General features: G+C 42.0%; 1 protein-coding gene across 2 annotated transcripts; it reads right to left on the bottom strand.

The window, feature by feature from the left end:
* Positions 1 to 16,234: 16,234 nt before the first annotated feature.
* Positions 16,235 to 18,272, bottom strand: LOC118558997 (ladderlectin-like). Of its 2 annotated transcripts, none has more exons than XM_036129648.1 (7): positions 18,164 to 18,272; positions 17,984 to 18,076; positions 17,871 to 17,900; positions 17,229 to 17,332; positions 16,981 to 17,115; positions 16,785 to 16,896; positions 16,235 to 16,529 (listed from the first exon to the last, which is right to left on the bottom strand). In XM_036129648.1, the coding sequence occupies exons 2-7, from the start codon at positions 18,042 to 18,044 to the stop codon at positions 16,462 to 16,464; spliced, it is 510 nt and encodes a 169-aa protein (XP_035985541.1). In that variant the 5' UTR covers positions 18,045 to 18,076; positions 18,164 to 18,272; the 3' UTR covers positions 16,235 to 16,461. The 2 variants fall into 2 exon arrangements, with proteins under 2 accessions (XP_035985541.1, XP_035985542.1); XM_036129649.1 differs by having other exon boundaries at positions 17,984 to 18,069; positions 18,164 to 18,240.
* Between the last annotated feature and the right edge of the window lie 7,648 nt (positions 18,273 to 25,920).

Genomic DNA, 25,920 nt, shown 5'->3' on the forward strand with positions numbered 1-25,920 from the left:
TAATTCTGCAGAGTTATAGTCCTTGATCAGATCTGGTTCTGAACTTGTTTCGTAATTAAGCATAGACCAAAATCTAGAAATTATATTTTGTGTCATTCATGGCTGGGAAGGTTGCTGCAATAAGGGTTTTTGCAATGCTGTTATAGGAGGAGGAACTTAATGTGTGTCCCTTATCACCTCATAACCTTTTCACCCTACGCAGCTCTTTGGCCGAGTCAAAAGTTCTCGCTCCTCGTTCTCCGACCCCAGGCAGCAGGTCATTGAACCAAACCGTTCGGTTCCACTTCCTCTTTTCTTCTCAGTAGATTTCCTGTAGCTAGCAGCTGGTCTTGAGATTAAAATCTGCTAATGTCCCCTCTTACAAATTGAAAACTAAATGAGACAGAGCTTTCTCTTCTGTGGCTCCAAGACCCTGGAACTCCCTTAATTGGTCTCTGAGGTCTTCAAACTCAGTGGTTTCCTCTAAAAGCCAGCTAAAAATATGTAGCTTTTTAAAGTTGCTTTTGTTTAGTCTTTTTCTTGTATTTTTTTTTACCATTTATTTGTGAAGCACTTTGTTATCTTTATCTTGAAAGGGGCTTTATACATAAAGATTACCAAAATGTATCAATTCATACCTGCCTTGTAGACTTATGTACCCACTTTGACAAGCGGGAAATTTTTTATAATCCAGTCTACCTGAAGGACATTTGTTTGAGAAATATTATCTACCAGCATAGTATCAAATAAAGATATATTTGTTTGTTCAGGGGTCAAAGATCTGGTAAAATGAAGCCTCCGGCAAGACTCAAAGTACCAGGAAACTTCATGTGCTGACCAACAATTTTCTGTCCTGATGAAGACCACTAGCTAAAATCCATTGGTCAGTAAAGAACAGATTCTTCCTGGTTCTTCAAGCGTTGCTGTCATCAGTTTTGACCCTCTTCATCTGCTTTGGGAACTGGCAAAAAAAAAACGTTCACAATCAACAGCCCAAATGCTATTTACTAGCAATATCAGTGGAAATGGGAGGCAATGTAAGTTTTCGGAGGAAAACAATATTGTTGGATTTTCAATTTAGACTTGAGCATTTAAGGTTTGATTATAAATCATGAAAATTCATGGCTGTCATGGAAAATAAAGTGATAAACAACGGGTTAGGTACAGAGGTGTGAAATGGATTGGTTTTGGGTACAGAGTGAAACTGGGGAGGAGAAAATGTCAATGTGTGGACATGAAATATGGCAAGAATTGAGCATGTGGAAAAATGACAGAGTCTAAACAAGCCCCTTGAGTGTAAACAACTGGGACCAATTAAAAGGGACTAAAATGCAAACCCAACTAACTGCACCGTTAAAACAGTCCTTCCAGGAAGTAATATGTTGGCTACAAACAAGTAATTTCTTTCCAAATGTTAGTGAGGGACCATTTTTGTTTTTCCATAATCCCCCCTCCCTCCTTCACACACACACACACACACACACACACACACACACACACACACACACACACACACACACACACACACACACACACAGACGCACTTTTGTAAACCACACAGCGTTTGGCAGCTGAATGTGATGTTTTTGGCTGTCTGCACTGAGCAGGAAGATGGTGGGCTGGAGTTACGGACACACAGCCCAAGAGAAACAGGAGGGAATGAGGTCCACACATGAGAGTAACATTTCAATAAGAGAACTCGGTCAGTGATAAGGAGGCAAAATCTGACCGCTGGAAACACACTAAAAAAGTGCCTCTGAATTATATCAATAAAATGGCAAATTGTAAATAAGCAAGGGTAACCCAGGGCTCACCCTGACTACTGTGTGGGTTACAGTCCTGATGCAGTTCCAGGTTTGCTGCAAACCCCCACTCACACTGCTCCTAGAGAAACAGCCAGCTGCGGTGTTTGCGAGAGCGGAATTTCATGCGGTCCTTTCTGTTGCTGCCCCTCATAAATGAATAAAAACAGCTATAGTTTTCGTTTTCTAGGGAAGAAATCGTTATCTGTGCTCATAAATATCATATTTCATCCTCCAAAATCCCCTCTTTCCTTGTGCTTCTGTGTTGACTTTTGGTTAATACTTGTCAAGTTAGTGTAAGTTGTTGGGTTGATTTTATTTTCAAATTCACCTGAACTTTCTCCTGTCTAGCGCCTCACCTTTCCCTGTTTGGCTTATGAAATTCGCCAGCATGTTCCAGGAACCGCTGTGGCTTCCAATCAGACTTCTTTCTTGCATATTTTTGTGCCGTGCCACATGGTTGATATGAGTGGACAATTAAATTTTTAATCATTTGGGTTCCTTGCGGTGATGGAATAACCTTGCCTGCAAGCTGAATTCTCACAGTATTTGTGTGTTCAAAAACACACAAGAATCCATTTTGTACCACTTCCGCATCAACCATTTGTGTCCGAACCAAAAACGATCCGAGCCATTCACATTGCCGTATTTTGGTTTTAAGGCGGGGCATAGCGATGTGATGCAAGCAAAAAAAGTTGAGCCCACAGACTTAGACAACTTTATTTGTCATTTTGTATGCACAGAGTGGGTACAGAACGAAATTTATTTGGATACAGCTTGTAAATTGCAGTAAAATTAAATTACAGTATAATTTGCAGCAGTGATTTAAAAGTAAACAATTGAAATGTAAACAATGCAGGAGAAGTCACAGTGTACAGGTGAGTATCCGAACCAGCACAAGCATGGCTGCACTGCCACTGATGGATCACTTGAAATATATGTTAAAAACAAGAGTCATACCAGCTGAGAACGCATGAAACACAATAAAGATTCCCATTGCCAGCTTCATTGTCCGCAGTCCAGTCCGTGGGATCAAAGTAAGAACAGCGTTTGATTCTCAGCGGGGCGGTCAGATTTCAGTTTTGTTTGAGTAAAACTGGATACAGGCAGAAAATGATCCCGTTTATTGCGTGGCAATGTATAGGAAGCCACTTTTTAATTGGATCATCTAATAGAGGAGAAGCATTAACTTCACTTTTCAATTACTGTCCAAAAGCCCGTGTTTGTGGTCACATTCTAAGTTCCCCATTGACGTTATCTACTTCACAATTCTGCCTTTTGTGTTGTAATGGCAGTTATGATAGAGGAAATTAATACACTGATGAAAGACCTTCATTGTGTCGATAATATATAAGCATGTCGTAATGATGAGCCATTGTTATAACCTTGGCCTTTTCTATTGTGTTAATGTGGTCTGCTAAATTGCCGTTTAACAACCTGGGGGAGTCGTGGCCGAGTGGTTAGAGCAGCGCGCTTTCACTCAGAGAAGGATGCAAGTACCTGGTTCGATCCCCAGCACCTGCACTCTGGGTCCCTGAGGAAGACCCTCAACCCCAGATTGCCGCACATGGCAGCCCACTGCTTCCCAAGGGTGATGAGTTAAAAGCAGAGAACAAATTTCGTTGTAATGTATGTTTCAATGACAATAAAGATGATATTACTATTATTACTATTAAACCATGATGGAGCGATAAAAGCGCTTATGCAGGTCCTTCATCCCAGCTGTTGCAAGACATTATAGTCTCTGCTGCTCCCAACAAACTCAATAAGTGCTGATGGTTGAACGGGTTCTGATCCGATCATGAATAATGGATCATTCCAGTCTCTGGTGCTGATGTCGATTGCGCACGTTTTTTTGTTACTCTGCGTGTTGCTGTACAATCCTACATATTTTTCTCACACTGTTGTGTAAATCAGCTGCTGTTTTTTTTCTACGCTTAACTTTAAATTTACTTTTTACCTTAATATGCTGTATTATCAATATTTGTGAACTACTTATTGTTATTGCAGAATGCTGGTGCCCGTGTCCTCACCAAAACTAAAAATGTAAACAACATTGACCCTGTTCTGAAGTCCTTCCCCTGGCTCCCTGTATCTCAGAGAATAGACTTTAAAATACTTGTGTTAGTTTACGAATCCCTGAATGGTTTAGCATCTAAATACCAGTGGCGGCTGGTGCTAAAAAAACTGAGGGGGGCGCACACAAACAAACAAATGAAAAAACAAAACAACTCTTAAAAAATAGCACTATTTGAACATGAATTTTGCCCTCCTTTCCTTCTGCCCAGCAAATTTCTCAATTATATTCTTGTTAAAGTCAGTCATCTCTGTGACTAGTCTTTTCTCCATTGACAACATGGCCAATGCATCTAGTCTGTCCTGAGTCATTGAGTTTCACTGAAAAGTCTTGATTCTTTTCAGAGGTGAAAAGCACCTTTCAGCTTCTGCTGTGGTCATGGGTGTGGTGATGAGGATCTTCAAGAGCGTGACAGTTTCTGAAAAGACTTCTTCTAGATTGTTTTCCTGATTTTAATAACATTTGCTGCCATTTTTTAAGGCTGTGTTATGAAATGTGTTACAGCATTTTTGTGGGACAAGATAATACAAAATTCAGTAACCAAATGTTTTATTCCCCATTACCCATAAACTTCAGTACAACTTAAATAATGAAATATCTTGCTGACAAACATTACATCAACATACCTACACAGCATAGACACAACTAAAGGTATTTCTAACTACAACGCACATCTTCCAAATATATTAAATAACATTACTATAAACCAGTGTAACAGTGATTTTCCACAACAACTCACCTCTGCAGCAATCCTTTCATGGTCTTCTACACTGAGTGCCCGACGCCTCTTCACTGGCTGACTACTACCTACACTGCTTTGTCCAACCATGGAGTGGAGAGATCACTTGCCTGCTTCTGAATTTGTAAATTAAGACGATCCGGTCCAAGCTCCTTTATCCTGTTTTTTTCTTCAAGTGAACGCTTTGTAAAAGCATTTTTTTGTAAAGACAAAACAGAATTTTCTCTCATTTTGAAACTACTCCACTTTGCAAACGTAAACGTGGATCAACCTAACGAACTGCAGCTGCGCTAATGAGTCGAATCGGGGATTGTCCAATCACACAATGTTTTAAAAAAAATTAGCCAGTACTGACACTCTACCAGTAATGACACAACAAAATGGGTGTGTCCGGGACGCAGAGCGCTGCGCCCTGTGGAAAACCTTAAATAACCAATTAAAAGTCAGCCTCAGATCACGTGCTTGCCCAAGTTTGTCATGATTTGTCAAGAGTCAAAACTGAATACTGAGGGACCAAAGAGCCAGCAAACACAGAAAACCAAAAGGATCAAAGACTAGAGAACATTAGGGACCTAATAGAGAACACGAGGGACCTAAGGATAGAGAACACTGGGGTAATAAGGGCCAGAAAACACAGAGGAAACAAAGGGGCTAGAGAACACGGGGAACCAAAAGGCTAGAGAACACGGGGAACCAAAAGGCTAGAGAACACGGGGAACCAAAAGGCTAGAGAACACGGGGAACCAAAAGGGGCTAGAGAACACGGGGGACCAAAAGCGGCTAGAGAACACGGGGGACCAAAAGCGGCTAGAGAACACGGGGGACCAAAAGCTAGAGAACACAGGGGACCAAAAGCTATAGAACACAGGGGACCAAAAGCTAGAGAACACGGGGGACCAAGGCCTAGAGAACACTGGGGAGCCCAGAGACTAGGGGACACGGAGAAACCAAAGCAGGCATACGCAGGGAACGGAAACAGACGTATGACAACGCCAAAGGGAAGGAACGGGCGCACGACAGCGCCAAAGGGAAGGAACGGGCGTGTGGAAACGCCAGGGGGAAGGACAGGCGGACTGATACGCTAGGGCTCAACAGCGTACGGAAACGCTGGGGCACAACTAGTCGTACAGAAACGCCAACGGGAAGGATCGGGCGTACGGGAACGCCAAGGGAAGGAACGGGCGTACGGGAACGCCAAGGGAAGGAACGGGCGTATGGATACGCCAGAGGAGGCTTTGACCTGGGTTTTTCTCTGTAGAAATATAAAATACTTCCAACTATTCATGTAGAGTAATTTAATACTGTTAAGAAAATAAAAACATTAAAAAAATTCAAACCCACCGTTCTTCTGAAAAGTGCAACTCTGGCCAGGTAATGTTGACAGCAAGAGAAACTCGATCATCACTGCAGAATCATGATTATCACTGTCAATCCAAACACATAATGCACAAATATGACAAAATGATAAAACTTACATATTTGGATGCAGCGAGCTGTGACCTCCATGACTGATGCTAAATACTGACTGACAGGTACTCAGTATCACCAGGGTCCTATGCAGCTCTGAACTTCCTCTTCCTGTCTGGGTTATCACTGATGTTGACAAAGCAGGAGGCAGACATGTACTGACTTCAATGTAATGTTAGATAGATACCGTCTGTTTTACAAGTAAAGGTCTTTTAATTCAAAGACGTGGTTGAAGTCTTGGTGCTGTTCCTGAGATGGAAAAGTCTATGCTAATAATGATGTGAACTGTTTTCGTCTGTTCTTCAATTCTCAAAATAGCTCCTCCCTGTCCTCTATAGTTGTTTTATCTGTATGGTGATTCAGTCAGATGGATTTTGCACTTTGGAAAACAAGTCTCAAAACGCATTGCATTGTAATGCACAAGAATCTGGAGACCCGATAATTCATCTGACATAAATGTGTTTAAAAGGTTTATTTAATGAACTGGTGTTGCTGGAACAGGAGCTGACTGGACACCACTCAGAAACCACTGTGGGGGAGAGAACAAGGGTAGTGGCAAAGAGCACCTCAGTGTAAAGATGTGAGCACTGAATAAAAGTCTCTAAGGTTTTCAGAAGCTAGGGTTCTGAAAAAAAATATCTAACAGCATCAGAGACAGGGGGACTTGGTTGAGAGATAGTTCAGGGTTTTCAATGTCCAGAATCAGAAGACACAGGAGAATCTGGCAGGAGAAAGATAGGGAGGAAAAATCCACAGGAACGAGACAAGTCAATAAAATGCAGGCAATCAAGGAACTCTGGATGGTTTACACACACAATGGCTCTCAATAATCTGGCAGTTAACCACTGGGAGAGCAGGTATAAATAGTGCTCCTCCCAGGTGCAGCAACTCTTAGCAATTGGAGCTGCTGCACGTGTAACCCATCAGACCGTCGAGCTAGCCATTAAGCTAGTTTTTGCTTGCTGGTTGCACATGCGCATTTCTAGTGTTTATGTATCCAGTTAGCTTCAGTGTTAGCCGTTCATTGTAGCTTCGCTGCTCTCATCGTATACTTTGAAAATGTCTGAGAGTCACAAGAAGCAAACTGTCGTGTTAAAGAGAAGAAGAGGAAGCCCTCAGAAGAAAGAAATGAGACCAGAGTGTATTTGGGAGATTGTTTTCAAAAAAGGACTTGGGCGTTTCTTACCTACATTTACAGAAAAAACATCCACTCTACCTTTAAAGCTAAGGTCAGCAATTTTTCCAGAAGTTTCCCCAAGTTCCTTTTTTCAATAACTGCACATGTACAAGACCGTCTTACCTGTTCTTCAGCTCCTCAGGGGGAATCACATGTAAAAAAAAAAAAAATCTCCCAGATCCACTCTGGTCTTATTCCTTTCTACAGAGGCAGTCTTCTTCTTCTCATAAACATGAATGTGGTTCACTTCCCACAATTCTTAGCCATGTTAAAGTATACGGTGAGAGCAGCAGAGCTACAATGAAGGGCTAACACCGAAGCTAACCACTAACCTCGCCGCTAAGCTAACTGGACACATGGATAAACTAGCAGTTTGTTACTACTAGTGGAAGAACGGATTCTGCAGCTCTCCGCTTCCCGATGGAGAAGGTGGCTGAGTGACGGGTGAGCATTTAGATGGAACGTAGGCGGGGAGCCTGAGCAGCACCCCAGTGGAGACAGGTACGAGGAGCAGCTGAAGGAACCAGAGTGAATCCAGGGAATGGGGTTCCTTGTCCGGCTTGGTAACACCACAGAATCTCGAGGGTGAACACCAGAGCAGATTCTGAGGGGCAGGGATTCAGGAACCAGTCTTCAGAGCACGGAGTCCCAACAGGTGAGTAATCCAAGACACAACGAACATAACAGGTTAACACTCTGGCGTCCTACAGCTGACTGAGTGCTCGTTTTAAGCTCCAGCCAGAGCTGCCCAAACCAGCAGGAGGTGCGGACCATGCCCACTTGTCAACTACAGCCACGTGTGGATGAAAATTAGCAGAGCACGGGCCGTGCAAACAGCACAACCTACAGAATCCTGACAATTACCATCTAACATAGAAAGTACTCCTAGGTCAATGTGTGCTTCTCTGCTTTCTGTGTCTCTGCTCTGTCTTCTCTAACCCCCAGTGGGTCGAGGCAGATGAGCGTTCCCACTGAGCCTGGTTCTGCTGGAGGTTTTCCTCCCTGTTAAAGGGGAGTTTTCCTCTCCACTGTCGCTGCATGCATGCTCAGTATGAGGGATTGCTGCAAAGCCATCAACAATGCAGACGACTGTCCACTGTGGCTCTACGCTCTTTCAGGTGCTGCTTGGTGAGACTTGATGCAACCTGCTGGGTTTCCTTAGAGAGGAAACTTTCTGACCAACCTAGAGGATTTGGTGGAATTCACTTTGGAAAAAGCCTTGAGATGACGTGTATCATGAATTGCTGCTATATAAATAAAATAGAATTGGATTCAAATTAATTTAACTTTTCTTTTTAAAGGCAATTAAAGCAAAGGTTGACTCCTGTTCTGATGAATATTGCTCAGTGGTTGCCATGAAAACCATTGACCCTGACAGAGTAAAAAAGAAAACATTCATTAGAAAACCACAGTAAGTTTTAGCCTCGTGAGACCATCCTGATCTCGCGAGCTTTCAAGGTTTCACTCGCAGATCAGTCTGGCTACTCTCCGTTAAAGAAAATTTGGAGCCGTTCACCAAACGAACGTCCAATCAGCGTTGGCTTTGAGGCGGGTTGAGGTGTGACGCAACGGGAAGCGCGTCAGTTCAGTCTAAAGAACATGGCGGCTTCAGCCGATGAAACTAGCGTTAGCGTGGCTATCGAGCAAGTTTTATCGGAATTACAGAGTATTTCTTTGCTGAGCTAACGAGCCTTTACCTGCAGCAGCAAGAGTAGCTTGGCTTGTGGTTGTAACAGAGTGACGACGAATCTGATTGGTTCATTTGGCCCGTCTATCACCAATATAGGCCAATCAGCTAACCAGTATTTTCGCCCCTTCCCAAAATTACTTCAACGGAAAGTTTCCAGATGGATATGCGGAGCAAATCTATCTGGCGGAGTCAGGTTAAGTAAGTTTAACATTTTGTTTCAGCTCTTCTTTTCTTAATCCTTTCAGCTTCTTGCCCACAATATGTCTGACTTTTTCCAAGTAAAACAATGCTTTCTCAAAGCTGGCATTAGTGAAGAAACATATGCAGATGCCTGTTAACTTTCAGCTGCAGCAGCAAAAGTCTAAAGTCCTTACACTGGCTCCCTGTATCTCAGAATATAGACTTTAAAATCCTTCTGTTAGTCTATAAATCCCTGAATGGCTTAGCACCTAAATACATCACAGACTTGTTATCAGTCTATCAACCATCCAGACCACTCAGGTCTTCTGGCTCCAGCCTACTCTGCATACCTAGAACCAGAACCAAAAATGGAGAAGCAGCATTTAGTTCCTATGCTCCACTGATCTGGAACAAACTTCCAGAAAACTGTAAAGGTGCGGAAAGCCTTAGTTTCTTTAAAGCAAGATTAAAAACACATTTGTTTAGGACTGCTTTCAACTGTTCTAGTTAACTGAATCAACACTTTTTTGTTCTATTTTTTATCTACATTTAATTCCTACTTGCTTTTATTCTGTTTTATTTTGCTATATTTTAATCATGTAAAGCACTTTCCATTGTCTTTGTACTGAATTGTGCTATATAAATAAATTTGCCTTGCCTTGCCCAGCAGCAACTTTGTGTTTCTATTTTATTTTTGTGTGACTTTTATAACTGTCTAAACACGGAAACTGAGGAGGACCGTTCCAGCCTGTGTGTTTAAATGTGTGGCTTTTAACTGATGAGATAAAATTAGTCTCATCAGCGCGTTAGATACGTAGATCTGGCTGAAAATAATTCTGACTTTGTGTAAAATGGAACTAAAGTCATAGTGTCTGCACCACAGATCTACTCAGCCAAGTTTAATAGGTCATCATGATAAAAATACCTTAGCAGCATAGGCCTACGACCTTGTTCAGTTTATTCAGTGTCGGTACCTGGTAAAGAAACTATGTTTGAACAGGAAATGTCTGAGTCTGGCTTCCTACCACAGTCCAAAAACATGACTGTGAGGTTATTTGTTCTTTCTAAATTGGCCTCAAGTGTGAGTGTGTGCTGTTTTATTTTTAACATAATTTTGTAAGCCAACCGTTAGCCAATGATTTGTTGCTAAAACTCGAGAAACGTGCTCTTGTTTTCTGTAACAGTTAAAAGACAAGCAGCCACATTTTGCAGCAGCTGAATATGTGCATGGTGCAGCTTTGTCTGCTGCACCATGCACATATTCAGGACACTTTTCACTCTCCATATAGCTCTAGTCCCACAGTTCAGTAATCACCTACACCTGTCAGCTACTAATCAGCTAGCATTCAGCACACCTGTCAACCTCCCTATTTAAGCTCCCTTCAGTTTGCTCTTCCCTGTCCGTTCGTTCTGTTTGCTACTGTTAACTTCTGCTCGCCTTACCTTTTCCTTGCCAGCCTGAATTCCCTTTGTCTCTGTGTTCTGCAAGTATTCACTCAGTCGTGCTCCTAATCCTGCTGTGGTTTTGGCTCCAAGTCTTTACCCTGCCATGCTGCTTTTCTTGCTACCTCCGTGCTCCGGCTCCATCCTTCTTACCAGCTCCAGCCATTAACTGCCTCCTGCTCCAGCCTTGTCTGGACTCTGGTCATCACCCTCCACCATTCATCATCTCAATAAATGCTCTCTAAACTGAACTCTGTCTGTGGTTATGTTCGGGTTCATCCAAAAACATGACAGTAGTTGAACCACTGAAGTTTTGTTAAGGCTTCTGTAACATGCGCTACTGAATGAGTTGTAATAAAAGCATGGATTAAAATCTCACACATGGAGTGTGTCGCTATGAACACACTCCAGGTCCTTGTAGCTACGAACAAGGACCTGGTATAGTTCTAACTGGATAAAGGACAACTATTGTCAGAAAAGTGTCGAAGCATTATCTATAAATTGTCATTAAGGTCATTGATGCGGCCATTCCAAACTTTCTGAATCATTTTGATGTATTTTGGATGATCATTTTGCTGGAAAAAACAACAGTTACTCTATAAGAAGTTGGCCATCAACACAGTGGCGCCTCCAGAAATTTTTCATAGGGGTGGCCAGATGGGGCCACTTAAATTCTTGGGGTGGTACACTGAAGCTAAAGGCCATATTTTCAGGATTTTATTCTACGGTTGTAGTAAAGCTGCCTATAGAAAATTACCAGGAAGATTTAAATAAACACCTATTGATATATTTTGGGTTATTGTGTGATTTTTAATGTTACTAATGATCTAATGTGCATAGATATAGACCAATAACAGTGGTGCCGCTGGCGGGGCCACCTTTTCTGGGTGGGGCTTTCGGGGAGCGGGGGTGCCTATTGGAGTCAGTAAGGGAGCTGGCTCCCTGGGTTGGCTCCTCAGCCCTTTGCTCCCCATCCCCAGACTCCTCCCTCTGCCTGCTCCATTATACCGCCACACATGTGGGTCCTTGGGGAGGGGGCGTTACTGGGGGTTGCCACTTCCTGGTGACGTCCCTCTCCCCAATTTTTATCATGCATTTTAGACACTTTCACTCCACACATTTTCACAACACACATTCATGTAGGCCATGATATGGGGGTGGGGTGGGGGGGGGGAAGACGTCTGGGGGGGGCTTATGTTGTGTGAGCCTCGCCTCGGACGGCTCCCTTCACCTCCTCTCACATTTAGACATTGAGGGTTCTGGGTAGTTGCTTGGAGGGGGTGCGCTGGCACAAGCTTCCTTCCGGAGGGGTGGTGGGCTGTGCCATGCACCCCCTTCGACGCTCCCAGTTTTAAACACACTTGAGAACAACATGCAACAACACAACATCTGAGCGGGCGTAGGTTGGATCGGGGTCTTTTGTACACCCCTGTTCTCCGATGGCGGCAAGGAGTCTGGGACCTGGAGGAGGTGTGGGCCACTGTGTCCGGGGTGTTGGCGGGGGGCTGCTGCTGGTAATCATCGGCTTACCGGATCTGGGGCTGAAGCCTCCGCTCCCCCCATGAGGGGTGGGGGGCAGGGGTGGATAGGGTAAGGTGGGGGAGGAAGGGGGTTTATTAGGAATTTAAGGGGTGTGGGGTGCTCTGGCTGGGTGGCCCGTACGGGTCGTGTTGGCCCCTCCTCTTGGTGGGGCCTGGTCCGGGGGGCGTCCGGTCCGGGGGCGGGGCCGGAGGTCGGGCACAGGCAGTCGTATAGTTGAAGTGTGGTGACCCCCCTCTTGTGAGTTTTGGATATGAGTGTTATGCTGGAATGTGTGTACAGCGTCTTTTTTTTTTTTTTGTAAATCTGTGTGTGGTGAGTGGGGCACTAGGGAGGGATGGTGTGAAAGATTTTTTTTTTTTTCCGGGTATGGATCCGGTCCACTCCCTCTCCCAAGAACATCTCAAGTCTCCGCTAGGTGCGGAGCCCATCCCCCCACGTCCTGCCCTCCTCGCTGCGCTGGCGGGCGCCTTTGGTCCTCTGGCGCGTTGGTGGGCCTCGAGTTTGGGGCGGGTTCTCGGGTGTGTGCCGGCCCATTCCCGGTGGCTGCTTCGCGGGGCCTGGCCCCCCGGGGGGCGGCCGGGGCCCCTGCGGTGGGGGTAATGGGTCCTTAGGGCCTCAGGGCCCGCGGCCATGGGTCCTCAGGGCCCACGGGCTCGTCCCCGGGGTCTTGGGGGCGTCGGCATTGCGGTGGCTGGGGGATTTCCTTGGGGTTGTCTCTCCTCTTTCCTTGGGGGGGGGGGGGGGGGGGTTGCGGATGTCCTGTGTCGGCCCCTCTTGGGCGCCCTACTTTGGGGGCCTCTTTGGGAGTCCGGGGTTATGGGTCCCCTGACTCCTGCCTCTGTGCTCGGGGAAGGCGGGCCTTTGGTTCTCCACAACCACTATCGAGCTACTTCCTTCTGGATAATTTTCACCTAAACTAGAGCACTCTCACAAACTCCCACAGGTGCAGGGTTCCAGGTATTAGGTGTTCACTTATATACAGAAAGCCTGTAATTTATTTCTTTCACCCTCTTTTTTCAGGTTTCACTTTACACATGTCAGCTTAAATAATAATACATATGATTTAGCAATGCCATCTAGGTGTTACTCGATTGTATCAGTTACTTTATGTCTGTTGGTTGTGCTGTTCTTTTTGCATCTCTTTTTCCAGGTGATGGAGCAGACGGAGGACGTTTTATTGTTCTCTCCCTTTTATCTCTTCTTTCTTTCACCTCTTTTCTTTTTTTCTCTCTCTCTTCTTGTTCTTCCTTTACTCTCCCATTGTAGTGTCTAAATAATTTGAAGTTTACTCTGCAGGAATCACAATAAAGCTATTAACAAGCATAAATCAAGCGGAACACTATGGCGAAGCTGTTTGCTCCACTTGTGAAAGCAAAATCTGTCGAGCTCTATCTGGCATTGAGACATCAATTCCTATTGCCACATTGCTAGACAAGACACTGGGGGGGAAAAAAAAAGATATAGACCAATAACAGTACAGTTAACATTTTGAGTTGAGCTATAATTGCTTTGTATTATCTAATCAGAATTGTGTATAGCTGTATAACTGTATCTAACTGATTCTACTTACCTACTTTGACACCTTCTTCTGACTTTTGACTATTGAGCCGATGGGACAAGTGAATTTCTCCACTGTGAGATCAATAAAGCTTATCTTATCTCATCTTATCTTATTTCATAAAACCGTGTCACATGTGAACCTTTAGGAACAGACTTTTTAGGGGAGTATTAAAGAGGTAAAATTAATAATATGACAAAAAAAGTCCTAGGTCAATAAAGTAAAAAAAACAAACACACATAAAAGTGGTAATGTTATGAGAAAATCATCATATTATGAGAATTAAGAAGGAACATTTCCAGAATAGTCACAGTTTGCAGAATTATTTCACTCCTGGTGTAATAGGGCCAGGTTAGATTATTTTAAATATTTTTATTCTTTAGGAGAATAAATTCAGGAGAATGAAGCTAAAGGGATACGAAAATAAACTTGTAATATTACAAAAACAAAAATACTACAAATACAAAGTATATTCAGACAATAAAGTCCCTCTGATAATGTTTAAGTGACTGAATAACTGCAGATTTGCCACATTTAAGATGGCGGACGCTCTGACGCATCGCAGCATAGGCAGAACCCGCCCAATGACGCGTCTACGTATATGATGTCTATGCAGGGGACGGAGTGGTGGGAGGCGGAGGGGGGGAGCGGCTGGTGAGCTACGGTGCCCTAGAAGGTCAAGAAGAGCGGCAGTGTTGCTGGCTCTGTATAATGGGATGAAACGCTAAACTGACGCTACTACCATTTACACTGGCGAGTGGGGTGGCCAGTGGGGTGGCCAGGAAATCGCCAGGGGTGGCCACCCCCTGGTGGCGCCCTGCATCAACATGGGTTTTAAATGCGTTATTGAAATATGTGATGATTTTGGATGTTCATGAATTAAACAAACGTTGGTGGGCCGGCCCTAATATCAAGGCGCATCAGAAGGGTTTAGTTTACTGAGCTTGTCAGTTTTCTGGCAGACTTAGATATATAGACACTAATGTTTTTAACAGAATGATATTGGTAAGGGAATCTGTCTTTTTTACAATATTACTCTAAAGATACTGTCCCACTGATTATTGAGAACATAGAGCTCCGACATCTGGTCGGGTCAGGCCCCACTGGCCCCAAACGCAGAAACGCCACAGGTGTTTTCACAGGTATGTCACTGAAATCCTGGGGGGGCAACACTACATCTCCTGCTCTGTAGTGTTGCCTACCTTCTGTCACCCATTCAGAGTCATGGAGCCTTCAGATGATGACATTCTCAACATAGTGCGATTCAAAAATGCCTTTTGTGAAGATCTCACTCAACGAAAAGAGAACTCCAATCTCACCTGGCTTAAGATTGCTGCTGTACCTGATCCCAGATTTAGGGTTTAAAATGCCTGCCTAAATCTGAGAGAGGGGAAGTGTGGGGTTCTTTAAACAAGCTGTTTAGAGAGGATAGGGATGTCCAGATCCAGGGTGCTAAAACAACAGGGGAAGCATCTCTAACGAAGAGGACTATGTCCCCCTTCTTGCTTGCATCATCTGATTCAGACACAGACATTGAGGCAGAGTCCAGTCAAACTACAGTGGACCGCTACAAATCAGAATCGAAAAGTTGCATGGATGACCGTCCTCTGCAGTGGTGGTCAAAAACACAAGACTCATACCCTATACTAGGACTTCTAGTCTGCAAATGTCCCTCAACCCACGTTACCCTGTTAGAGACTGTTTTCCCTCTCAGACCACATCATTCAGGAAAAGAGAGCTGCTCTGTCTTCTGTTAGGACTGGTGTGCCTTAGTAGTTGCTCAATTTTGTTTCAAAGCCAAAGCTGAAATATTCTGCAAGTTTCTAAATTGCAGTTCACACTAAACCAGACTGATTTTCAAACTGATTTTTGTTTCTTTGTTTTTCAGTCACGAAAGGAAGTACGGTAACACACTTTGGTTATCATGATGTGCTTTTTTTTTTATAGAAAAGACAGTTAACTTTGTTATTTCACAGCTTTGTTAAAGTGTGTCAAAGTGAAAAGCAACAATAAGTGCCTTAGTGACATAATTAATAGAATAAATTATTAAATTATCTCATTTATAAGATGCCTGGAAATCTGATTAATCATAATTAATTACTTATTTTTTATTAATCAATTAACAGCCCTATAAAACATAATTCACTAGACTGTGCTGTATGAACGCTTTGAAATATTTTATTTTTGATTATTTCTGCCAGTTTGTTTGTTAACTCTGTCACTAAAATATCCTTTCAGGAACCTGGGTGTCTTTCAAATAATTGTATGCCTTATTTTAGTATGTTTATATGGGTAAAACAATAAAGATTAATTTAATGTAAGTCCCTGATTTTTTTTCAGTCACTGAGAATTGATAGACGCAGGTCAAGTCAGCATTGTTTACCCATGTAAGTGAAAAATATGACTGTAAATGTTTCAAACACAGCCATATTAAACATATTTGAATCAAATGAAGAGTGTACATGTGAAAGAGAATGGTGTTGTTAGACTGAACTTTGATTTTAAGTGCAAAGGTGAAAAAACAAACAAAAGGTAAACATTCAAAAATCCAAGGCGGGGAACTAACCACACACAGTCTTCTTTTTAATGCATCAAAGGTTTATTTTTTGGAAGGCCAAGGAAAACAGGAAAGTGTTTTGCTTAAATGATACTCTTTAATTAAAGAGAAAAAGTCCACCTGCTGTTTATTTGTGGCCTCATTTCAGTAAAGAGAAATTGAATCAAAAAGAGATTTTTGGATATCTATGAGGTTAACAGAAACACACAACACCAGTCCTCCACTGGATTCTGTTTTAACATCTGAATCATCAGACTTTCTTGGCGCAGATAAAAGGAAAATGGACAGAACAGGTGTCATCATCCCAGCACTTTTCATCTATGAGAGCAAAAGAATAAAAAAAAGAAACTGTCACCATCACAGAAACAAAACCCTGAAGGGGTCTGCACAGTATTGAAATTATGGTAAAGGTTGATCTAGTGAAACTTGTGATCCCTAATAAAGTCTGTATAAGCTCTGGCCTTTAATCCAGTAAAAATGTCTAACGTAGCTAAAAAGATTAACTGCAGAGTAAACCAGCTTATCACCTATGAGTCCCTTTGCCATCTATAAAAACAGGATATTTTCTTTTACCTGAAAAGTTCATCAACAAACAGCGCTGCCTGCCTGCAGTATTATCAGGCTGTCCATGACACCAGTTTGTGTAGATGAAAGGGCGTCCATCGCTCCACAACCAAATGGCCAGCTGAAAGAAATAATTTAGCAGATGATCCGTTTCATTCAGTATTTCACAAAATACTTATTACATAAACTGTACTGCTGAAAATACCTCCTGTGCGTTAGTGCCTCCAATCCATGTTTTTCCAGACCCGTAACTTGCCGTAGTTATCACAGACTGAACCTGATGGTACTCGCTCGTGTCATGAACTGATGCCAGGTTTGCTCCCATGGACAGACAGTGTCTCTACAGACAAACACATGATGAGGTGAATTAGTAGCTGGGTGTTAATAAAGAACTTTGAAACTTTGAAAAGAGATATTAAAAGAAGATAAAAGGACAGTGTTGTTTTAAATCACCTCAGCTCCAGCCCAAGTCATGGTTCTGGCAACAAAGTGGAAGCAGCGATTGTTGATCAGAGTCCAGCCGGTAGGACAAGAAGATTCATGGACCACAACAACTTCTGATGCCAAACACATAGAGTCTCAGTTAAAGATGTTGTAGCTGCCATTAGTTTATATTACCTTTATTTAATATTACAGGTTTTAAGATCAAGATGAGACAAAGTCAAATTTATCAAAAAAAACAAAAAAAAAAACATAACAGTATATTCATGAGATGTATATTTAAATATTAAATTCCCGGTCTGTCACAATCAATAATGAGACAATCTGATTTGTTTTGTTTAAATGGTCTCTCAATTAAAGCAAAGAACCGCTGGTGGTGATATTCTGAACTGCTAACTAGAAGCTTATAATAGGGGTAAAATGTTTGCTCACACAATCATAAAGAATAACCCCATTAATATTTTGCATGTAGTTTAAAAGGACCAGGAATACAGCTTAAGATGAAAGAAGTCTACTTCATTATCTAAAGAAATTTTTTTTTTTTTATGTTTTGATGACACAAGGAGACATAAATGTCCAATTTATTATGGATTAGTTAGGGTTCCTAACCCTCATGCTGGGAAATAAAACAATGAGAAAAACAGACCCACTGACCTGGATCAGTGGAGCCATCATCTGGAATAGCTGTGGACATTATAAACAGGAGTTAGTGAGATTCTTTGTGTCTTAGTCTCGCTGCATAAGTTGAATACTTAAGAAATGCTCACGGTCAGCTCTGGTCTGAGCCATCACAGAGAAAACCAGGACACACACAGCCAGCAGCTTCATGATGAGGTGATGAGATGATGCAGATCTGAAAACTGAAATCAAGTCAAAACAAAGCAAACATGTTAAGCATTCAATCTCATAATGTTGAGAAAAGGTTAGCAGAAATGTTGTCAGCCAACCTGATACAGAATGATCTGTTTCCTGAATCAGCCAGCAACAGTTTGCCTTCACCACGGAATCACAGGCTACTTATAGAGCTTTTGAACATGCCATCATCCACAAAATGAGGAAATGAAGTAATTCTACAGAATATCCCTCCCTGATCAGAGCTGGATCCAAGATTATGTCATAATTCACCATGGACCAAAACCCAAAACTAATCTTTTGTGTCTGTCATGGTTGTGAAACTTGCACTAAGAAGGATTTTGGCAAGGCTTTTACAAGAAGAGGAACTAAGGGGGTCAAGGGTAGTCTAGCCGGCAGTCTGATAAATTTATCAGATGTTCAGGGACACTTGGAGGCCTTAAGCAAGACACAAGAATGATGCAGATTATTTGTTTTACTGTTTACAACTGTTGAAATCCCAACCTAACAAAACATTTGTTTAAACGTTTACGTAAATTGTCCCTCTAAAGGGACGTTGGATGGGGGGAAAAATCTTTCCTGTGCCAGATACTTTTGTGTGCTTTCCAGGGCAGCTGGGGCTACTAACACCACCGGCTTGAATGTGTGTGGGAATGAGTAAATCACTGATTGTGGTCTCAAAGCGCTTTGGGGTTGTCGGATCTGAAAGTATTTTACCATTTTAAAAAATTGAATAGTGCATTGCAGCATTTTTTTTTTTTTTTTGGAGCTAATGCAGTGCACTTGAATGAATCATAGGCACAGCTGTTGAAAATGTCCCCATGGTCAGAGGGCCAATTCAGGACGGTACCAGTGTTGCTCCGTATCATATGCGAGACAGGATTTTGGATTGATTGAATGCTTCAGACAGCTGGATTTAGACTTTAGCTTTAGGTAGAACTTATGTTAGCTTAGTAGTTAAATGAAATTAACATGGAGCTCAGTATATTGCTGTCAAAAAGTGTGAATTCCGAGATAAAGTTTTGGTTCAGTCCATCATTCTTTCTTCACTGCAGATGTATGAGAAACCTGAATGTTCCCAAACAACAGAGTTTAGTGATAGCTGGGAGTCCTCTTTGTTTAGTTTTGATATCGCTTTTGAAAGTTTAACTACAGATTTTTGTTTTGTGCGTTTAGTTCTGCACATAAACATTCTGGATGTGTTATGGTAAAAACAGTGATGTTTTCATTTGGTACATGTGTGTTTTTTTTACCCTCGGCGCCTTCCGTTGTTCCAAGAATGCTAGGGACTAGCATTCTTCTAACAGACCCGTGCTCACTGTTGCCAAGCCCACTTATTTTATGCGACTTTGGTCTTCTTTTTTCTAAATTCGCTTGTAAATTTCATGAGTTGCGGGTTGAATTTTTTTTGGGCTTGTTTCTGAAAGTGAAGTCGTTTGTTTGGGCACTAAAATAAGTGACGCTGCCGCACTACAAACACCAGCTGAAATATCCCTCCGCCTCACAACGCGCTGGAGCGCATCCTGACATAGGGGCAGAGGGACCAAAGGCAGAAGGAGCAGCTCTGCCCGTATGTTCTGTGGATTTATCTTTGTATCCTGGAGCTGGTGGAATATTATTCTGACTTCAACATGACTCTGGATGAGCTTGTTTTTTTCCCACTGTTTTTTTTCTCTCTGGCCAGAAGTTAGATGGCAAATCCTCTCTCTTCAAGTTGGTAATCCAACGACGAACCTGTGGTGGATCATGAATCGGAAAGTTGAAATAAGTAATGTTTTTTTCACTTTTACCCGATGTATTTCAACATCCAACTGCCATGCACGTGGGCATTGTCACTTTAACAATAACTCTTGCAAATTTCAATGGTGAAGTCCTCTCGAAATCCGAAATAATTATTGCTGATTGCAGCTGTGTAGAATAATTCGTATTGAATTTGCTTGTAAAGTGCGGAGAATTGCCCTCGGTTTACCGTAACGGAACGTCACTGGGTGTGATGTCAGGAGTGAGGTGTTACCATATTTGGCCAATAATGGCCGCTCCCAGACTCCGTGATCACGACGATAATTAATAGTTTTATTTTGTTACTGATTAACGCTAAATCCATTAAATCATCACAAACATATCAGTTTTAGGTATAGCTAATGATCCATTGATTCTTCCTTGCTGACCGGACTTTTCCTTTAAACAATTTTCAAAGAATGGGCAAAGATTACTTCACAGTGATATAAAAGACATAAATCACAGATAGTTGATGACAGTAGTTTCCACCAAGGGTGGGCCTTAAGTGAAAGAAAAAAGCCAAAGCAGAATAAACCTGTGAGGTTGGTATTGCATCCCTGTAACTATTCTTTGTGGTTTAGCTCAGCACAAAATCAACATTGTAAAATGAAAGGGTTTCCCACAGAAATATTAGCTCTGCTACTTTAGCTCTGAACAGCGTACCAAAACCATAATGCCATAAAGCATGCAAAGATCCTGTCTCTCTTATCAGCTATCATCCCATATCACTTTTTAAAATTTTTCGATTCAATATTTTTTTATATAGTGCCAATTCTGATACACGTCATCTCAAGGCTCTTTACAAAGTCAGATTCCATCAGATCCTCCAGGTTGGTCAGAAAGTTTCCTCTCTAAGGAAACCCAGCAGGTTGCATCAAGTCTCTCCAAGCAGCATTCACTCCTCCTGAAAGAGCGTAGAGCCACAGTGGACAGCAGTCTGCATTGCTGATGGCTTTGCAGCAATCCCTCATACTGAGCATGCATGAAGTGACAGTGGAGAGGAAAACTCCCCTTTAACAGGGAGGAAAACCTCCAACAGAACCAGAACCAGGCTCAGTGTGAACGCTCATCTGCCTCGACCCACTGGGGCTTAGAGAAGACAGAGCAGAGACACAGAAAGCACAGAAGCTTACATTAACCCAGGAGTACTTTCTATGTTAGAGAAGACAGAGCAGAGACACAGAAAGCACAGAAGCTCACATTGACCAAGGAGTACTTTCTATGTTATTTGGTAATAGCAGATGATCTGCCTTCCTGGATGGTGTCACAATTAACAGAATCCCAGACCAGGTGTACCTACTGTGAAAACGAAAATGACAGAGAACAAAAATGTAAAAGTTAAAATAACAACAAGCAATGCAAATTGATCCTGGTTTTATAAAAGAGGCAGTCATCCAAAAATCGATGCAGATTACTTGATTTAATAGATTATTCCTACTGTAAAGTACAGTTTTATCAATTATCCCTTCATTTGAGTGGTTTATATCTATGAACTCCTCTGTCTCAAAATTTGTTTGGAAAAATAAACCCCAGCGTATTATCTTAAAAATGCTTTAGAAGATTAAAGCCAACCTTTCTCAATTACCCCAACAATCTTTATTACTTACAACAGCACCCAGCTTTGTGATCTCCATTCTGGCCAAAGGCAAAATTATGCACATCAGCTGTCAGTGCAACCACAGCTTCCTGTTTGATTTGTTCAACTCCTTGTACAAATATAACACCACAACTGTCGACGTTTGAAATCTGAATTACTGACCTGCTCTGACTTCCACATGTATGGTAAACTTTATTTTGGTTTTATGCTTTCCGTATATTTGTTAATACATGAGGAGAAACAATTGAGTTTTGAAAGTTAGTAATGACGCTGGTTCCAGTAATATTTATTTTCCTGTGCAGCACTTTTAATTGTCTTGTTACTGAAAGATGGCATATAAATAAAGTAGCCTTGTTGTATAGCTATTTTTTTTTGCTTTAATTTTGTTATATAAGACTCTTAGTTACAGGGAAAAAAAGATCCATACATCCAAATGATTAATTTATTGTTATATGACAGATGGATGTTGCAAGAGCAAGCCCAAGTCAGATATCAAATTAGATACTAACTAAAATGACATTTCGTCATGGTTCAGTTTTGGCCTGGCTATCTCCCTCTGTTATTTTCCAGTACCTCCTCCTCTTACACAGCTCAGCCTCCACTCCCTCAGCCATCAGTCACACCTGTTAGGCACCAATCGATCAGTACTCACTCCACCTGCCAGCCTCTCTATATACGCTTACTTCAGTTTGCTCCTTGTCACCGGTTCGTCTTCAGTCTCTACCAACACCATGCCTGTCAAGTCCTGTTCTCATCTGTTACGACCCCCTGTTGGTCTAGGGGAGTGGGGTCATAAACATATAGGCAAAAACCGGTAAGTTCTTATAAAATGATAATTTATTTGGTAACAAGAGTTGCAGGCAATACACAAACAAAAGAAGGGTGGATGAGGGTGCTGTGAAAATAACAAACCAAATTAAATAAAAGAGATCCTCAAAAGGAGGATTGTGCCTAACTATACATTTAAACAGAGGAGATTCTTACTAAAAAACACAGAGCACAGCACCCACTACACATAATGAAACTAACATAGGAAAACTCAGTGTGGCAGTCAGTAAGGACTCTGGCCCTAATTCCACCCTCTTTCTGGCCTCAAGTTAATAAATGCACATTAACCAAACACAACAAAAGACCCTGGCACAGGCTACTAAACAGAAAACAAAATGGGTAACCATAAACTTAAACAAGCCACTCCACTAAGCACGAATGCAGCTGCTAACTAACAATGTCTGGTTCACACGAGGCACACAAGTCAACTGGTTGTGCCAAGCTGCCTCAATCAATGGGTTGGCTCTCCTTATGAGCAGGAGGTGATTGTAGGTGGTGACGAGCCATTGGTTGAGGTGGAACCGAGGGAACCAATGGATGGGACTGTGGTCAGCACCTCAGAAACCAGGAAGTAGGCAGGTCTTTCCACAGGGACAAGCAGCCTACTTAGTAGAAATGAGAAAGAAAAAGGGGGAAACACAAATGTTACGGCAACAGCCGTGACATCATCAGTCTCCACTCTCTCCACGTCGCTCAGCAAAGTTTGCTCCCTGCTTAGTTGCTGGATCTCCTGCTATCTCAGTTCTCCTACAGCCCTGCATCTTCAAGAACTCTCTCTCTCACTGCTTCTCTGGTTTGAAAGTTGTCCTCGCACCCCCAAGTACTCGTCACGAGATCCAGCTCTGAGTTATCCCGTCTCTTCCAGTCACCCTGCTCCTGCTCCTATCATCTCCAGTCTGGTAACTAACTCTGGCCATCTCATCCACTACTCAGTACTTTCAATAAACTGCAAAAGAACAAGATCTGTCCGGGTTCACAAAGACAAATCATGACAGATTTCAGATGTATGCTACTTGCCATTAACGCTGCATCTCTGCAGGTTAGGGAATCAACAAATGTAACGTTATATCATCAGGGCTAACCTAACAAAGGAAAATAAAAAAAAATCTGATTGTTTTAGACCATTTATTTTACATGTATTTAAAACTTTAGTCAATTGTGCTGAATACTCAGGAGTCAATAAAGATAAAATAAGGGACAAAAGCTTTATATTTATGGCACAAGTGACTCTGCCATATTTTAATTTCCGGAGGGCTCCTGAAAAAGATCAAGTTTTGCTTCAAAGCTATTTTACTTCTCCACAGAGAGTTGGGATGCTCAGAAATGTAGAGTTACCCATGACTGCAGCAAATTACTGTTTGTACATAGTTTATATGTTAAAGGGACACATAGACAAAAAATACTACCAATCCAACAGTCCCATCTCATCTTTAAGTTATGATTATTATTTAGGGGAACAAAGATGTCACCTGTGACAGGCACCAGCACCTCTCTTTACGCCAACAGGGATAAGCGTGTTGGAAAATGGTTGGATGGATAAAGATGTCATAACAGAAAGGAAACAATTTGAATACATTTTAAAGATGTCCATTGCTTGAACAGTTTACTGTCAGTTTCTTCTATTACATATGAACATATCCTTCACTGACTGTAAAATATTAAAGAATTTTGTACAGAAAGTTTATTTCTCAGGCAGTGATTGGGAGATTTGGTCTTAAATTATCTAGTTCACAGGTGAGGCACAACTTTTTTTAGTAAAGATGAAAAGGTGGCTCTTTAGTCTTTGCAGTCTTTATGAGTCTGAACCCTTGCCAACTGGTCTGTATACAACCACAGTAGAGTATACAGAGGAGTGCGCCCTCTTGAGATCACCTGAAAAATATCAGTCATTGGTTAGAAAAATACCTAATTGATAGATTAGCTGCACAAGGTATTTTAAATACAAAATATTAATCACAATAACACTGCTTTTTTGATATACCTTTGTCATTTATTTTACTAAATAGGTTTTCCTCGTTTTCTATCTTGATTTGGACTGACTTTAGTTACAGCTTACAGGATTTCTTAAGGCTTAACATGGACAGTTTTCATATTTCTACTACGTCAACAACAGGCAAGGTAAAAGCAAGTAATGTCTGACCTTGGTGGTTTCTCCAAAGACAGAAAATCATCACTAAGAAAAGTGAGACGTTGGTGACCATCATAGAAAGCACAACGTTTCCATTGAGAGGACGAGGCAACTCAGGATTTCCTGCTTCTGAATAGAAAAAAAAACAGTTAAGAGACAACTTAGTACAGTAAGACAGCAATGAATAATGGTAGATTCTGTTAAATTTCTAAGTAAAAATAGAAAATACAAAACTCAATAAGAGAAACTTCTTCATGAAACAAGAAAAAAAAGTCCAATTGCCTTTTGCTATGCTAATATTAAACAGCCTGTAACACTTATTCTGTCCAGAATGTGAGGTGGAGGATTGAGCTTTTAAGATTCAATGTTTAGAGGTAAAACTAAATTTCAACATGCCATTCTAATAAAATGGTCTTTGTGCACCACACACAACTCTGTGCTTGGCTCTGCTGCTGCAAGTGAATGGAGCCATGTTCTCTGATGCAAACCCAGTTATGTAATGACGAAGGAGTTTAAACAAACGTGATCATCCTCCTATTAGACAAACAGTGCTCAAACAATCGCATAGCCTGCAATACAATGGGAGAAACCTGTGGTAAGAAAATCAAACAATAACTGACTTCCCAGACTTATTGAATAAGGAAACGGTGAGAAACATTATTGAGAAACAGAGCAGAGATCATACAGATGAAAGTAATCGCACCCAAGGGTCCCGCTGCAGCCTTTGTCTTCTCTTGCTCTCACCTCTTAATAATACCTGACAGCAGCCTTGCCGTGAGACAGAACAAAGAGTCATATCCTAGACATTAATTATCTGCACAGTAAAACGCAAACATTGGCCTTGGCAGTCAGCGGACAGTAGAGCTGATGTGCAGTTCTCGTGTCTCCAGTGCTCTCATGTTTGAAGTGGCGTCAGGTCATAGTGACTTTAGGATAATAATCCAATAACAGAACCATAAAGTGCAATTCTCTGTTATCAACAGCTACCTGAAATAAAGATGGGGTTACAACTCTTCTTTCGCTTTTTAACAATTCTATTTCCATGGGAATGAGATGAAACACACAGGATCTGAAGCTTGTGCCCCTTGTGTGCTCCCTGTACAGGGGATGTTTCTGTCAGGGAGACCTGGTTTGACACGACCCCTACAACACCTGCAGACTACCAACACCTGAGTCCATGTGAGCCGCTTACTGAAACACACCCCCTCTGCCCCCTCACCTGCGATATCTCAGGTCTCCACTAAGTGTGGACCGTGCAGACTGAGAAGATGTTATATTGCAATCTCCCTTTCCTCTCCTCTTTGTCTTTCACCTTTTTTCCCTTTTAGCATTGATCTCATCTGATTATCTCCATTTGTCCTCTTCGATGCCACCTCTGACCAAAACAAGCAGATGATTCTGGTGAAGTTTCTTGCCCAATTACAAAACAACTGGACAGGAGATCAAACCGGCAACCCACCAATTGCCAGTTAAACTCCCTAAGTCATGCACCACTGTCTCCTCTGTAAATAAGGGGATGG

Source organism: Fundulus heteroclitus, unplaced genomic scaffold, assembly GCF_011125445.2.
Source record: "Fundulus heteroclitus isolate FHET01 unplaced genomic scaffold, MU-UCD_Fhet_4.1 scaffold_195, whole genome shotgun sequence".
Classification (NCBI taxonomy): domain Eukaryota; kingdom Metazoa; phylum Chordata; class Actinopteri; order Cyprinodontiformes; family Fundulidae; genus Fundulus; species Fundulus heteroclitus.

Excerpts from the sequence above, each read along its gene's own strand:
- LOC118558997 (XM_036129648.1), bottom strand. The coding sequence starts at position 18,044 with ATGAAGCTGCTGGCTGTGTGTGTCCTGGTTTTCTCTGTGATGGCTCAG. Across the intron at positions 17,901-17,983 it reads GGCTCAGACCAGAGCTGACC|CTATTCCAGATGATGGCTCC; the intron begins GTGAGCATTTCT and ends TAATGTCCACAG. Across the intron at positions 16,897-16,980 it reads GAGGCACTAACGCACAGGAG|CTGGCCATTTGGTTGTGGAG; the intron begins GTATTTTCAGCA and ends TATTTCTTTCAG.